This window comes from Lithobates pipiens, unplaced genomic scaffold, assembly GCF_037356315.1.
Source record: "Lithobates pipiens isolate NorthernLeopardFrog02 unplaced genomic scaffold, aLitPip1_a1.2 Scaffold_25, whole genome shotgun sequence".
NCBI classification, from domain to species: Eukaryota; Metazoa; Chordata; class Amphibia; order Anura; family Ranidae; genus Lithobates; species Lithobates pipiens.
Window position 1 is genome coordinate 204453887 of NW_027507787.1, and position 14455 is coordinate 204468341.

Below are 14455 nucleotides of genomic sequence, written 5' to 3' on the forward strand. Positions count from 1 at the left end.
ACTGATTTATCTATTTTTATCGGTTGTATTCGATTTTCAGATTAGACCCTGGAAATACCAGGGCTTCTATTTGAATATTTTATATTTAGCATCGCAATATTTTAAGAAGTCCTTCATGTTTTTTTGTATATTCGATTATTCCCCAGCCCCCTTTTTTTTTTTTTTATTTGATTATTCATTTTAGGCATGGATGTATTGGTAATTTTGGCCACATGGATATTCACCACTAGATGGTGCTGTCCTAATTATTTCCTACAATCTTTAATATGCCAATCTGAATTCATTTAGTTCTAAATGGCATCCATACACGGATATATTTTACCCATCACTTTGTAGGTGATTGTTGATTAAAAGATTTTTTTTATACATTAGTCAATTAATTGATGGGATTTCATGGTTGGCTATTAATGTGTGGTGTGGGTAGCGTGTGTGCATCGGCGCTCCCTAGAGGCAGACACTCTAGCACAGACTTTTGGAGGAGCCTCACCAATAGCAGCCTTCCCATTCACATAAAAGCAAGCGGCGTTACGTCACTTCCTGGAGATGCCAATCACGGGGAAACATATGCCGGAGCGGAGGATCTGTCACTTCTGGGTCCTCACTTGATACCCCATACTAGGCTCTGCCCACCGGAGCGAGACGTGGCACGCACGCCGTCCCCAGGGGATTAGCCGACTCACTCACACCGATTACACCTACTGCCAGACCAGGCACTTCAACAGGCGAGTGTAACTGCTATTATTGCTGCTGTTTTATTTTACTTTATTAACCACCTCAGCCCTGGAAGAATTTACCCCCTTCCTGACCGGAGCATTTTTTGCGATTTGGCACTGTGTCGCTTTAACGGACTATTATGCGGTACGTGGCTCCCAAACAAAATTGGCATCCTTTTTTGCCCACAAATAGAGCTTTCTTTTGGTGGTATTTGATCACCTCTGCGTTTTTTTTGCACTACAAACAAAAAAATAGCGACAATTTTGAAAAAAAAACGTATTATTTCTTACTTTTAGTGTCTACAAAATAGGATAGTTTTATACCATTTTTATTAATATATATATATTTTTTTACTAGTAATGGCAGCAATCTTTTTATTGTGAATGCGACATTATGATGGACACATCGGACAATTTGACACATTTTTGGGACCATTGGCATTAATACAGCGATCAACGCTATAAAATTGCATTGATTACTGTAAAAATGTCACTGGCAGCGAAGGGGTTAACCACTAGGGGGCGGGGAGGAGTTAAGTGTGTCCTGAGGCGTGTTTCTAGCTGTCTGGGGGATGGGCCTGTGTGACGTGGACACTGATCGCTGCTGCTGATGACAGGGAGCAGACGATCGGTGTCCTGATATTAGGCAGAACGGGGAGATGCTGTTTACATCGGCATGTCCCCGTTCTTGAACTCCGTGACACGATCGCGGGTATCCCAGTGGCGATCGAGTCCACAGGTCCCGCGGGCACGGAGCTCGCCGTAGGCGGGAAATTCAAACTAACGTATGGGTACGTTACTTTGCCCAACCGTCCCATTCTGCCGATGTATATACAGGCGGCGGCCAGCAAGTGGTTAAAAATGACTACACTATGAGACTTTTATCCGTGTCTCCTGTGGAGTCATTGTTTACATCCTACTTCCATTGTGGGTGCCCATTGGAGTGGATTTATGGTATTAGCGGAAACAATCTGAACCAACGCGTTTTTTTGACCGTTCTGTGAAAAGGGGTCAAAGATCTCTGGTGAGCGGCCGTCCTCATACCGAGCACTGGAGGGGGGAGATCTACAAGATCCATCTCACAGCATTTCCATCTGGTGTTGGGATTTATTCACTTATGGACTTTGTGCTTACTATTATGACAGTTTATTTCATTAGTGCGCACATTTAGGGTGTGACGCTTTGTGTAATTATTCTTTGTGCAAAGTTTTTTTTTTTGTTTTTTTAACATGTATAGCGCCAAATCCTTCATTTCATTATTTTACAAAGTTTAGTGATTTGTTCACTTTTAAAGGGACAGCTGTTTGTTATATGTTCTCATCCCCACAGGGGGTCATTATTGGTACATATTTTTCATGTCCCCCACATTAACTGTCGAATATGTCCCTACTGTCACCTGTACCCCATCTACTGCCCCCCATATGTCCCTACTGTCACCTGTACCCCATATGTCCCTACTGTCACCTGTACCCCATCTACCGCCCCCCCATATGTCCCTACTGTCACCCGTACCCCATCTACTGCCCCCCCATATGTCCCTACTGTCACCCGTACCCCATCTACTGCCCCCCCATATGTCTCTACTGTCACATGTACCCCATCTACTGCCCCCCCCCATATGTCTCCTGTCACCTGTACCCCATCTACTGCCCCCCCCCATATGTCTCCTGTCACCTGTACCCCATCTACTGCCCCCCCCCCATATGTCTCTACTGTCACCTGTACCCCATCTACTGCCCCCCCATATGTCCCTACTGTGACCTGTACCCCATCTACTGCCCCCCCCCATATGTCCCTACTGTGACCTGTACCCCATCTACTGCCCCCCCCATATGTCCCTACTGATACCTGTACCCCATCTACTGCCCCCCCCCATATGTCCCTACTGTGACCTGTACCCCATCTACTGCCCCCCATATGTCCCTACTGTGACCTGTACCCCCATCTACTGCCCCCCCATATGTCCCTACTGTGACCTGTACCCCATCTACTGCCCCCCCATATGTCCCTACTGTGACCTGTACCCCATCTACTGCCCCCCCCCATATGTCCCTACTGTCACCTGTACCCCATCTACTGCCCCCCCCATATGTCTCTACTGTGACCTGTACCCCATCTACTGCCCCCCCCATATGTCCCTACTGTGACCTGTACCCCATCTACTGCCCCCCCCCATATGTCCCTACTGTGACCTGTACCCCATCTACTGCTCCCCCCATATGTCCCTACTGTGACCTGTACCCCATCTACTGCCCCCCCATATGTCCCTACTGTGACCTGTACCCCATCTACTGCCCCCCCATATGTCCCTACTGTGACCTGTACCCCATCTACTGCCCCCCCATATGTCCCTACTGTGACCTGTACCCCATCTACTGCCCCCCATATGTCCCTACTGTGACCTGTACCCCATCTACTGCCCCCCCATATGTCCCTACTGTGACCTGTACCCCATCTACTGCCCCCCCATATGTCCCTATTGTGACCTGTACCCCATCTACTGCCCCCCATATGTCCCTACTGTGACCTGTACAACATCTACTGCCCCCCCATATGTCCCTACTGTGACCTGTACCCCATCTACTGCCCCCCAATATGTCCCTACTGTCATCTGTACCCCATATGTCCCTACTGTGACCTTTACCCCATCTACTGCCCCCCATATGTCCCTACTGTGACCTGTACAACATCTACTGCCCCCCCATATGTCCCTACTGTGACCTGTACCCCATCTACTGCCCCCCAATATGTCCCTACTGTCATCTGTACCCCATATGTCCCTACTGTCACCTGTACCCCATCTACTGCCCCCACTGTCACCTGTACCCCATCTACTGCCCCCTCATATCCCTACTGTCACCTGTACCCCATCTACTGCCCCCTCATATCCCTACTGTCACCTGTACCCTCATCTACTCCCCCCCATGTCCCTACTGTCACCTGTACCCCGCCATATGTCCTGGTCACCTGTACCCCATCTACTGCCCCCCCATATGTCCCTACTGTAATCTTTACCACATATGTTCCTATTGTAACTCATACCCCATCTACTGCCACCCCATATGTCCCTACTGTTACCAGTACCCCATTGACTACCGCCCCATATGTCCCTACTGTCTGTAGCCCAATTGATTCCCCCCCCCCCCATATGTCACCATCTACTGCCCCCATATGTCTATACTGTCACCTGTTCCCTATATGCCCCCATTATAACCTGTACCCCACCCCACATGTCCATACTGTCACCTATACCCCATCTACTGCCCCCCCCCCATATGTCCCAATCAACTACCCCCCCGATACGCGCCTACTGTCACCTGTACCCCAATCAATTTCCCTCCCCATGTCATCATCTACTGCACCCCATATGCCCATATTGTCACCTGTACCCCATCGACTGCCCCCCATGCCCCTATTGTCACCTGTGCCCCATCGACTCCCCCTATTGTCACCTGTGCCCCATCGACTTCCCCTATTGTCACCTGTGCCCCATCGACTCCCCCTATTGTCACCTGTGCCCCATCGACTCCCCCTATTGTCACCTGTGCCCCATCGACTCCCCCTATTGTCACCTGTGCCCCATCGACTCCCCCTATTGTCACCTGTGCCCCATCGACTGCCCCCATATGTCCCTATTGTCACCCGTACCCCATCGACTGCCCCCATATGTCCCCTGTACCCCATCGACTGCCCCCCATTGTCACCTGTACCCCATCGACTGCCCCCCATTGTCACCTGTACCCCATCGACTGCCCCCCCCATTGTCACCTGTACCCCATATGTCCCTGTATGTACCCCATCTGTTATCCCCTGCCCCCCAACTATTAGCCGTTTTCTCTATACTGTATCCACTATCCCCTCCCTCCCCCCCTTTGTCGCTTTATCCTCAATCCCCCATATGTCCCCTGTGCTCCATTATTTCTCTCCCCCGGGGCCCCCTCCACGTGTCCCCTGCACTCCATGCTCCTCTCCCGGGGCCCCCCTACGGTAGCGGTGGGATAGTACTGGTCGGGCCCCGCACAGAGGGATATGGAGGCCGCCATTGCTGCCTCCGGTAATGATTAGTTCCGTCTATTGGTATGCGGATTCCCGGGAAGAGGGATGAATCCAGGGAATCACCAAATCGACCCCCCCTCGTTGGATCACTTACCGTTGGCTCTTTTCAGGGCGTTCTCCGGGCGCTGGAAATAGGCCGGCATGGCGGCGGATGATCGTACACCACGCCGGGAGAAAGGGGAGGAGCGAGGCCTAAGGGTACGTCACTTCCTGCGCTCCCCGGGGCGGAGCTGGCGGGAACGTCAATTCGTCACATGGACACGCCCCAAGGGGGAGGAGCGGGATGGCGGCGGAGGGGCTGAGTAGTGTCGCTCTAATCGGTGAGGGATCGGCCGACCGACAGATACAGGGTGTTCTGACATCGATATCACCTCCGTTATTATTATTATCGGTGCCGGCTCCACCCTGATATGGGAGGGAGTCCGACTCCACCTTATATCACCCCAATATGCCCCCCCAATGTCTGACTTCCTCCACATATGTGACCCCCTCCCCCATTGTATCCCCTTTCCCCTTACATGACCCCCCCATATGTCATCCCCTCCTCCCATATATCATGTCCTCTTCCATATATGGACCCCCTCCCCCATTGTATCCCCTTTCCCCATACATATCCCTTCTTCCATATGTGACCCCCCTCTTCTGTATGTAACCCCCATATGTGACACCCCCTCTCTCTTTTTACTCCAGAGAGGGACCAGAATGGAGACACCCTGTGGGTTTGGTGTTACCCGTCTGTCACGGTGGAGCTGCGAAATCTTCTTCTTAGGAAATGTCGCCTGCAGGAGGAGGAGCGTCCACTCTACAATTTCCTGTACGGCCAGCACCGGAGGACCTGGTTCTACATCACACTCACCCGGGTGGAGGGTGGCTCCTCACTGGACAAGGTAAGTCTCGCGCACACACATCCAGGGGGCCACAGCATCATGGCTGTCCTCCGTCTCTCCTCCTGTCGCGGCCGTCCTCCGACTCTCTCATCCTGTCGCGGCCCTCTTTTGACTTTCTCGTCCTGTCGCGGCCGTCCCCCGACTCTCTCGTCCTGTCGCGGCCGTCCCCCGACTCTCTCGTCCTGTCGCGGCCGTCCCCCGACTCTCTCGTCCTGTCGCGGCCGTCCCCCGACTCTCTCGTCCTGTCGCGGCCGTCCCCCGACTCTCTCGTCCTGTCGCGGCCGTCCCCCGACTCTCTCGTCCTGTCGCGGCCGTCCCCCGACTCTCTCGTCCTGTCGCGGCCGTCCCCCGACTCTCTTCCCCCTGTCGCGGCCGTCCCCCGACTCTCTTCCCCCTGTCGCGGCCGTCCCCCGACTCTCTTCCCCCTGTCGCGGCCGTCCCCCGACTCTCTTCCCCCTGTCGCGGCCGTCCCCCGACTCTCTTCCCCCTGTCGCGGCCGTCCCCCGACTCTCTTCCCCCTGTCGCGGCCGTCCCCCGACTCTCTTCCCCCTGTCGCGGCCGTCCCCCGACTCTCTTCCCCCTGTCGCGGCCGTCCCCCGACTCTCTTCCCCCTGTCGCGGCCGTCCCCCGACTCTCTTCCCCCTGTCGCGGCCGTCCCCCGACTCTCTTCCCCCTGTCGCGGCCGTCCCCCGACTCTCTTCCCCCTGTCGCGGCCGTCCCCCGACTCTCTTCCCCCTGTCGCGGCCGTCCCCCGACTCTCTTCCCCCTGTCGCGGCCGTCCTCGGAGTCTCTTCCCCCTGTCGCGGCCGTCCTCTGAGTCTCTCCCACACCTCCCCCCCGTCGCTGCCATCCTCTGACTCTCTTCTCTTTCCTCAGGTGACACATTTCTGTGTAGTTCTGACAGCGAAGGACTTTAACCCGGAGAAGTATGCAGTGTTTGGGCGGATCCTCAGCCGGTATGTGTGTGACGCTCTGACAATCTGCTGTGTCTCCGCCTACTTCCACTTCTGGTTTGGATGGAGTCGGGGGAGGCGGATGGGCAGTAAGGCGGAGCTCCGACCTCACCGAGCGTTTCCTCTCTCAGAATCTACGAGATGCACGGCAGTCCGGTGCCCATGGTGGAGACTTACATCTCCGTATTCACCAAGGGGACCTGTCAGAGTGAAGACAATGGGACTTTCCTGTGCCGCGACTATGACCAGCGCAAAGCCTTCATGTCTGGATCTGTGAAAGGTATGTCCACCTCTACAGCCCACTTCCACCTGAACGAGACGCCACAATGATTGCATGCTTATTGGGAGGGCTAGTCTCTGACCGAAGGGGGCATCTTCTTGTGATGGTGAGTTCCCTGAGCACTTAGACTTGGTGAGAGAAGCAATTGGAGGTCATTTTTGGTGTAGACTCAGTGGAAGAACCAGTTTTAAGCCATATTGGGTTGGGGATTAGTGAGAGAGGAAGTTTGTAGCCCGCGCTGGGTGGAGGATCAATGGGAGGGATAATTGAGGCCATATTGAGCAAAGGCTTAGTGACAGAGTTGGATGGAGGTTCAGTGAGAGAGGCTGTCGAGGCCATATTGAGTGTAGGTTCAGTGGAAGAGACTGTTGGAGGCCATATTGGGTGAAGCGACAGTTGTAGGTCCTATTAGTGGGAGAGGCAATTGGGGGCCATATTGATTGGAAACTCAATGGGAAGAGACAATTGAAGGCCATATTGGGTGGAACGACAGTTGCAGGTCCTATTAGTGGGAGGGGCAATTGGGGGCCATATTGATTGGAAACTCCACGGTAAGGGACAGTTGAAGGCCATATTGGGTGGAACGAGAGTTGCAGGTCCTATTAGTGGGAGGGGCAATTTGGGGCCATATTGAGTGGAGACTCCATGGGAAGGGACAGTTGAAGGCCATGTTGGGAGGCTTAGTGGGAGGGACAGTTGAAGGTCATATTACAGTGGAGGTTCAGTGAGAGGTTGCATAGTTGGGAGACCATATTAAGGGGAAAGCTCAGTGGGAGGGTCAGTTGAAGGCCATGTTGCAGGGGGGAGAATTTCAGGGGCAGTTGGAGCTCAAATTGGGTGGAGGCTCAGTGGAAGGGGTAGCTGGAGGCTAAACTGGGGAGAGGATCAGTGAACAAGGCACTTGAAGGCCATATTGGGGAAGGTATAGTGGAAAGGGCTCTTTACAGCCTCTGGCTCTGTCTTACAGATGTGGTGTTGCAGTTCGGGATGGAGTCAGTCATTCTGTACACAGCTCTGATGCTGAAGAAGCGTATTGTTGTCTATCACCCCAAAGCGGAGGTGGTGCTGGAATTTAGCAGGTACTCCTCTCACAGGCAGGACACAAGGGGAGAAGATTGGACAGTGATCCTTATTGTGGGGGCATTCTGGGCTGACATTATTTTTGTTTCAGGTCTCTCCCGGCTCTGGTGTGGCATCGGCAGGACTGGTCAATTCTCCAGCCGTACGTCCACCTGACACCAGAGGAGATTGATGCTCTCAAATGTGTCTCAGGTACGACCAGATAACCCCTATAACCCAACTGCTGGGGGTCGCGTGGTCCTCCAACCTGACTGAGGTGGAATCATGTGGTCTTCTCACCTGACTGTCAAGGGTTGCATTGTCACCGATGGGGGTCACGCATTGCTCTCACTTGGCTGGGGGGGGGTCATGCATTCCTCTCACCTGACGGGGGGGGGGGGGGGTCTCATGGTCTTCTCACCTTCATAATGGGGGGGGTGAAAGGTCGGCGTCGGAGTCGTGGTCTTCTCGCCTCACTGTCAGGGGCCACGTTGTCTTTCTCGCCTGACTGTCAGGGGTCATGTTGTCCTCTCACCTTAGGCTATCCTCTGTGAGGGTCTCCAGGTCAGTCTCTGACATTTCCTTTCTTCAGGTTATATTGCAGGATTTCACGAGGCTGAGATCAGTAACCGATCAGATCTATACGACGTCTTTGTGAATCTGGCAGAGAACACCATTTCCATCTCTCACAGCGCCAAAGGTAAATATTACCCTGCGGGGGCCATCATCCTCTCCAGGCCTGTGGGGTTCCTTCTCTGTGTCTGGCACATGTAGAATAATATACACCATGTTTCCCTCAAACCTATGTACTTCTTGCTCTCATGTGTACCAACCGTTCCTAGCAATCTTTTTCACTCCCTTTCCTGCAATCTCATGTACTCCGTGTTCTCAACAATCCAATATACTAAATGTTCCTAGCAATTCTGTATACTCCATGCTACCAGCAATCCCATGTACCCCATATTCCCAGAAATCCCACATACCCTGTTTCCCCAGGAATCCTGTGTACCCCATGTCCCCAGCTATCTTGTGTACTTTGTTCCCATGGATCCCTTGCACTCCCTGTTTCAGGCTCCTGTTGGGACCACCATAGCTGATCTCCTCACAATGCTCATCGCCTGACTTTGGCTTCACAATGCCCATTCCCTGACTCTCATTACTTCCTGGCCCCAAACAAGCCTGCCAGAATGTCAGAGCTCCTGGTACATATTTCTGGGCAGTGACTCAAGAAGAACTGTAGCTGCAGGACCAGAATGACAACCAAGGAACTAGAGTTTCACAGTAAGAATCTCGACTTTTAAGGGTTCCTGTGCCAGTCACATGGAGAGGTTGAAACTGGAAAGGTTTCGGGACTCCAATCTCTGGTGTATGTAAAACAATATGACTACTATTATATTTATGTCACTCCTGGGATCTGTAACTTGGGATCCTATTTAATTTTTGTTACCAGCAATCTTTTGTGCATTCCATGTTCCCAATAATCCCATGTACCCCATATGCCCAGAAATTCTGCATACCCTGTGTCCCCAGGAATCCTGTGTACCCCATGTCCCCAGCTATCTTGTGTACTCCTTGTTCCCATGGATCCCTTGCACTCCCTGTTTCAGGCTCCTGTTGGAGCCACCATAGCTGATCTCCTCACAATGCTCATCGCCTGACTTTCTCTGGAATGACAACCAAGGAACTAGAGTTGCACAGAAAGTAGCTCGTCTTCTATGTTTTCTTGTGCCAGTCACATGGAGAGTAGGTTGAAACTGGACAGATCTCAGGACCCTAATCTCTCACTCCTGGGATCTGTAAAGAGGCCCTTCACCTAAATCCTACATAAAAGTATCCAGTTCAGGCAAGGTGACGGTCAGAATAGGGTGTACTATGCTTCACCTGAGCTGACTGTGTCTCTCTTCCCACAGAGGCGCTGATATTGGGCAAATTACACAAGGAGATTGGACAGTTATTGGTGCAGTCCGCAGAGGATTCGGATAAAACGGAGAGTCAGGTGATTAAGGTAAGGGATGCAGCTGGCACTGTGGCATTCTAAAGTGACATACATAAACATCAGTTAGGTTACTTTAGCATACCTTAAGTACACTTTAAAATACATTTAAAGGCTCCTATGTGGCAGTCTAAACAGGTCTCAAATTTATCTACTAGATGCACAAGGTTGAGGCTCATTAATAAAAGCTGAGTTTTAGGACCACGGGTTGCAGGAAAAAAAATTGCATAATTTTTCTTTTTTATTATCAATGGAAAACGGGGCCACATTTTTTATTTAGCTGTATATTTTTTGTTACTACCATAACCTACCACCAAAGAACAACCCAAAATAATTTCTCCTGCTCCTGACGATCGCAGTGATACCACATGTGTATGTTATTTGTTTGTACCGGTAGTACATTTTGTTTTGTTTTTATGGTCCTACCTAAAACACACTGGCACTGATGCTAATTAAAAAAATAAAAATAAAATCCTGCCCAAAATATACTGAATCTGAGCTTCTGACCCTTACTTGACCCAAACACTAAACCTGGCACTAATCAAACTAATCAAAAACCTTGATCTAGATATTTTCTTCTTTATTAACACACTTTTTTTCCCCCCTCTGCAAGGAAAGTGAAAGATACAGTGTATCTTTTCTGACTGATCACTGGTAGCCAATCGAAGGCTACCACAGCAAACAGGTGACCTGGAATCAGGAGTTCCATGTCCCAATCGTTAGTACGGGGCCCGAGCCTCTCGGTGAAACTGTGCTGTGAGCATGCTGTTTGGCGTACTCCCAGCACAAAGGGAGTTATGCATATATGCAGCCATAGAGAAAGCCCAGTCCATGTATGTGTTACATTTGGGGGTGGGGGGGGTTAAACAAGCACAGCTTACATGACAATGGCAACTGTGCTCTGAGTTTAGGAGCACAGCAGTACCGTTGTCACACAGTAACAAGAAGCTGCATTAGGTGGGCTTAACAAGAATTTGTGGGGCTTTGAAGGGATCTAAGACAGGGGTCGCCATCTTACTGTCAGCAGGCTGCTCCCAGCCCGCCACTGCTAAATCCACATTCACATGCACCTGGCCCACGGACATTTCAACACCATGCCTTCATGCCGACTGTACACAAATATACGGCGCAAATATGCGTGTGTAAACTCTTAACATTTAATTCCTCTCATTTGCTCCCTTGTGGTTTGTTAAATATACCGTTGAAAGTGTTTTATTATTTGTGTTCAACAAATGCAAAAAAAATACAGTAGCTGTTTATCCAGGCAGAAATCTTGTGAGCTGATAACAGGCCATGGACTACCAAAACTCACTCTAGGACAGGACTTGAGTTAATGGCAGGATTACCAGGGTAAATTAAAGGGAAAACAGCATAAAAAAAGGAAAAATAATGCAGACGCCACACCTAAGGACCGACAAGCTGCAATATCATCAATTTTTCCCCTTGGGTTTAGATATGCTTTAAATTGAACCAGTCAGAAAAAAACATGGAGGCAACCATTGCTGCACTCTCCTTCTGAAAATTCTAGGTGTCTGGCTGTTATGTTGACCCTCTGGCTTCCGTGTTTTGAATCAATCTCCCAGAACATAGATTCAAATAAGGATTTCTAACTTTCTCTTGTTCTTGGTTTGTGACTTGGAAAGTACTCAACCCCAGAGGATCAGGAATGAGATTATTCCTGCTGGTGTAGTTAGATCACTAGGTGGCCATGTGAGGAGTAGAGAAGACCTGCTCTGTGTACATTCACTCCTTTCTTCTCTGCAGGATATCTGTGTGAAAACCAGAGAGATCCTCTCTATTCTGTCTTCGCTCAGCCAGGAGACGGGAGACCATGACCGGCCAACTTTAAACCTGGAGCAGCTCCGGCAGAAGAAATTCCCTCCAGCTACAGAAAATTTCTTGATGCATCTGGCAGCGACTGAGCAGATGTTATTGACATGATTTGGGGGCAGACCTGATGGAGTGAGATACGGGACCAGTAGCCATTTTGTGCGTCACCTAGAGGCGCATGGCGGAGCTACAGGACATTCCAGAGAGCACTGGATCTACTGTGGATTTACCTACCAGCAAGATGTGGTTTGTGTTGGCCAGACTGGATGGCCAGTGATTTCTCATAATAAAAATATTTGTATTCTCAGTAAATGCTGTCATGTTCTTTATTTCCCCAGTCAGGAGAACATCAACACTCTACACCAGGACTGATCAGTGACCCCAGAGCCTTGTCTGCATTAGGAGTGACCTGTGGTATCACAGCCTTGTGTGCTCTAAACAACTGAGGGGATAGGATGAGGGAGATCAGTGAAATCTTGACCGGAAGCTGAGATTATAGAGATCTGGGGAGGTAAAGGAGGTTTTTGAGGGAGATCAGGGAAGGGATATCCAAGGAGAGAAATCCAGTTCAAGGTGAGAGGAATTTGTAACCAGCTGTCTAGAAAATGTTTTATTGGAGACGAAAAAAAAAAAAAAGATCACTCAATAAGGAGTGACAGATGAGGGATTTGTAGTCCCAGAAGTCCAGAACATCATATATGATCACAAATTCACCATTAAGGTCAGCAGTTCGTACTTTCTGGTCTGGCATTATTATGCTGCACGAGGAGAGGCCTTCTGCCCAGACATCTCTCCCTGCAAGTTCTAAGGGTCCAGCAGCCACTTAGCACTCACAGTCCACGGTGGTAGAAAAGTTCTGTGGCTGATGTCTTCTCTTTTAGTTCATCCTCAAGACTGTCTCTCTTGATCTAAAACAAAATGAAAGAGATCAGAATAGAACAGCAAAACTTCCTATATGACCTGAATATATGCTAAACTAAAAATCAGCATATAGAATTCCTAACTAAACTTTTTAAAGAAATAATGACTAGATTATAAATAAAGCCAGGCACACAAGGAAGGAGAAGATTGTCTGTCTCTAGGGAACAGATATTTTCCCTTCTGTATCTGGGTGTGGATCATTGCTTGGTCCTTAGGCAAGCCATAAATGGTGCAAACATTTTCCTGAAGGGGGAATCCCTCCTGCTGAGCAATTGTCTGCTCTCGGCCTGGGGGAGAAGATAGTGATGATTGCCAGTGGCTACAGCAGCCGCTAGCAATAATTGCAAGTGAATCCGGGGCAGGCTGGTTTTACCCACATTGATCAATCAACTTGGTACATTCAGCCTGAGCGCACACACATTTCGATTCTCAGCCGGTTCCCGCTGAAACACCCGAGATTCAAACAGTCTATGGCCAGCCTTAGTTCATCAAGGTTCAGGTCTCTGAATTAGATGTCCTGTACCAGATGCTTTTGCTGTCCCACCCTTTTAATTAAAGACCTTTGTATGGGGCGTCATTCTTTTGGCTCTTTTTTGCCTCCATAGGATTTGAACCTTGTCCTGTTGGTTCTTTAAAGGCCTCCCTTTGATCTAATTATGGCTTTTGTCTTTGACTCACAATATGTTTTTTCTTGTGGCCATCACTTCTGCCAGATGGGTATTTTTTTTTTTTTTCAAATATAAATTTTATTAAGTAAACTCCGGAAGGGAATACCCCACAATACAGGCAGTAAAAAGACAAAAAAAACTAGTAGAGTTCTCAGTACAAAAAGCAATGTGGTATCAAGAGCGTACAGGCATTCAAACAATGCAGCGAACCAGATACAATAAAACAATAGAGTACATAGGAGATCGTTGCTTTTGCAGCAGGTAAGGACAGTGAACCTGCGAACTCCGTGGAACGGTACAAGAGTGGGGTACAGTATCCGAGCCTCCTCCGACTAACCACAGGGAGGAAACTCAGAGTTACCGGAGGTGGAGAGGGATAGGAGTAGGAGGACAGAAGTGAGGGGTAAAGAGGAGGAGGTGGGGGAGGGGGAAAGAGATAAGGGACAGAAAAAGACAAAGAATAGACCGATAGACACGGCAGTGGATCGGATCATCCGTAACGTAAATAGAACCAAGGGAGGATCACGACTTTAGCAGGGCTTGGCCTTCCCCGGAGAAGATAAACAAGCACCAGCCATCCCATGTTTTTTTGTATGCCTCCTGTTTGTGCTGTGCAGTAAGGATAAGGTCTTCCAACCTCCGTATGTCCTCCACCTTCCGCAACCAATGCGCCACTGTTGGTGGGGCACTGCGCTTCCAGCATAAGGGAATACAAGCCTTAGCTGCATTGAGAAGGTGACACATAAGGGATTTCCTATATTTTTTGAGGGGGACCACTGATAGATGCAGCAAAAAAAAAGCGGCATCATCCGGGATGGGGTAGGCCGCGAACTGCTGGGATATGCGGCGGACCTCCATCCAGAACGATCGCAGTCTGGGGCAGGACCAGAACACGTGGAGCTGAGTGCCCTTCTCCTCCCCACAGCGCCAGCACCGATCCGAAGACGAAGGGTAGCACTTGCTCAGCCTGGAAGGCGTTAGGTACCAACGGGTAAGGATTTTAAAGTTGGTTTCCTGAATCTTGGTGCAAAGAGAAGATTTAAGGGCTAGGGTGATAATACGGTTTGTGTGAAGCGGTGAGAATTCACGGCCCAG

The 14455-nt window shown here is 50.0% G+C and overlaps 3 protein-coding genes across 4 annotated transcripts in view; 1 reads left to right on the plus strand and 2 right to left on the minus strand.

Moving 5' to 3' along the window:
* The window catches only part of EIF3A (eukaryotic translation initiation factor 3 subunit A), a 35415-nt gene extending 30392 nt beyond the window's left edge, over positions 1-5023 (minus strand). The window contains exon 1 of the mRNA XM_077455459.1: positions 4864-5023. Within this exon, the coding sequence (XP_077311585.1) occupies positions 4864-4912 (49 nt within the window). The 5' untranslated portion in view covers positions 4913-5023. The remainder of the gene's footprint in view (positions 1-4863) is intronic.
* Positions 4993-12083, plus strand: DENND10 (DENN domain containing 10). Its single transcript, XM_077455460.1, has 9 exons — positions 4993-5089; positions 5460-5656; positions 6533-6612; positions 6741-6889; positions 7857-7968; positions 8061-8161; positions 8541-8648; positions 9859-9953; positions 11706-12083. The coding sequence occupies exons 1-9, from the start codon at positions 5053-5055 to the stop codon at positions 11880-11882; spliced, it is 1056 nt and encodes a 351-aa protein (XP_077311586.1). The 5' UTR covers positions 4993-5052; the 3' UTR covers positions 11883-12083.
* Positions 12084-14455, minus strand: part of SFXN4 (sideroflexin 4) — a 36554-nt gene continuing 34182 nt past the window's right edge. For both annotated transcript variants that reach the window (XM_077455461.1, XM_077455462.1), the window contains exon 14: positions 12084-12679. In XM_077455461.1, coding sequence (XP_077311587.1) covers positions 12602-12679 — 78 coding nt within the window. In that variant the 3' untranslated portion in view covers positions 12084-12601. The remainder of the gene's footprint in view (positions 12680-14455) is intronic.

Coding starts and splice junctions, on each gene's coding strand:
- DENND10 (XM_077455460.1), top strand. CDS start 5,053: ATGGCGGCGGAGGGGCTGAGTAGTGTCGCTCTAATCG. Junction 6,613..6,740: donor TTTGGGCGGATCCTCAGCCG/GTATGTGTGTGA, acceptor TTCCTCTCTCAG/AATCTACGAGATGCACGGCA. Junction 9,954..11,705: donor CGGAGAGTCAGGTGATTAAG/GTAAGGGATGCA, acceptor TCTTCTCTGCAG/GATATCTGTGTGAAAACCAG.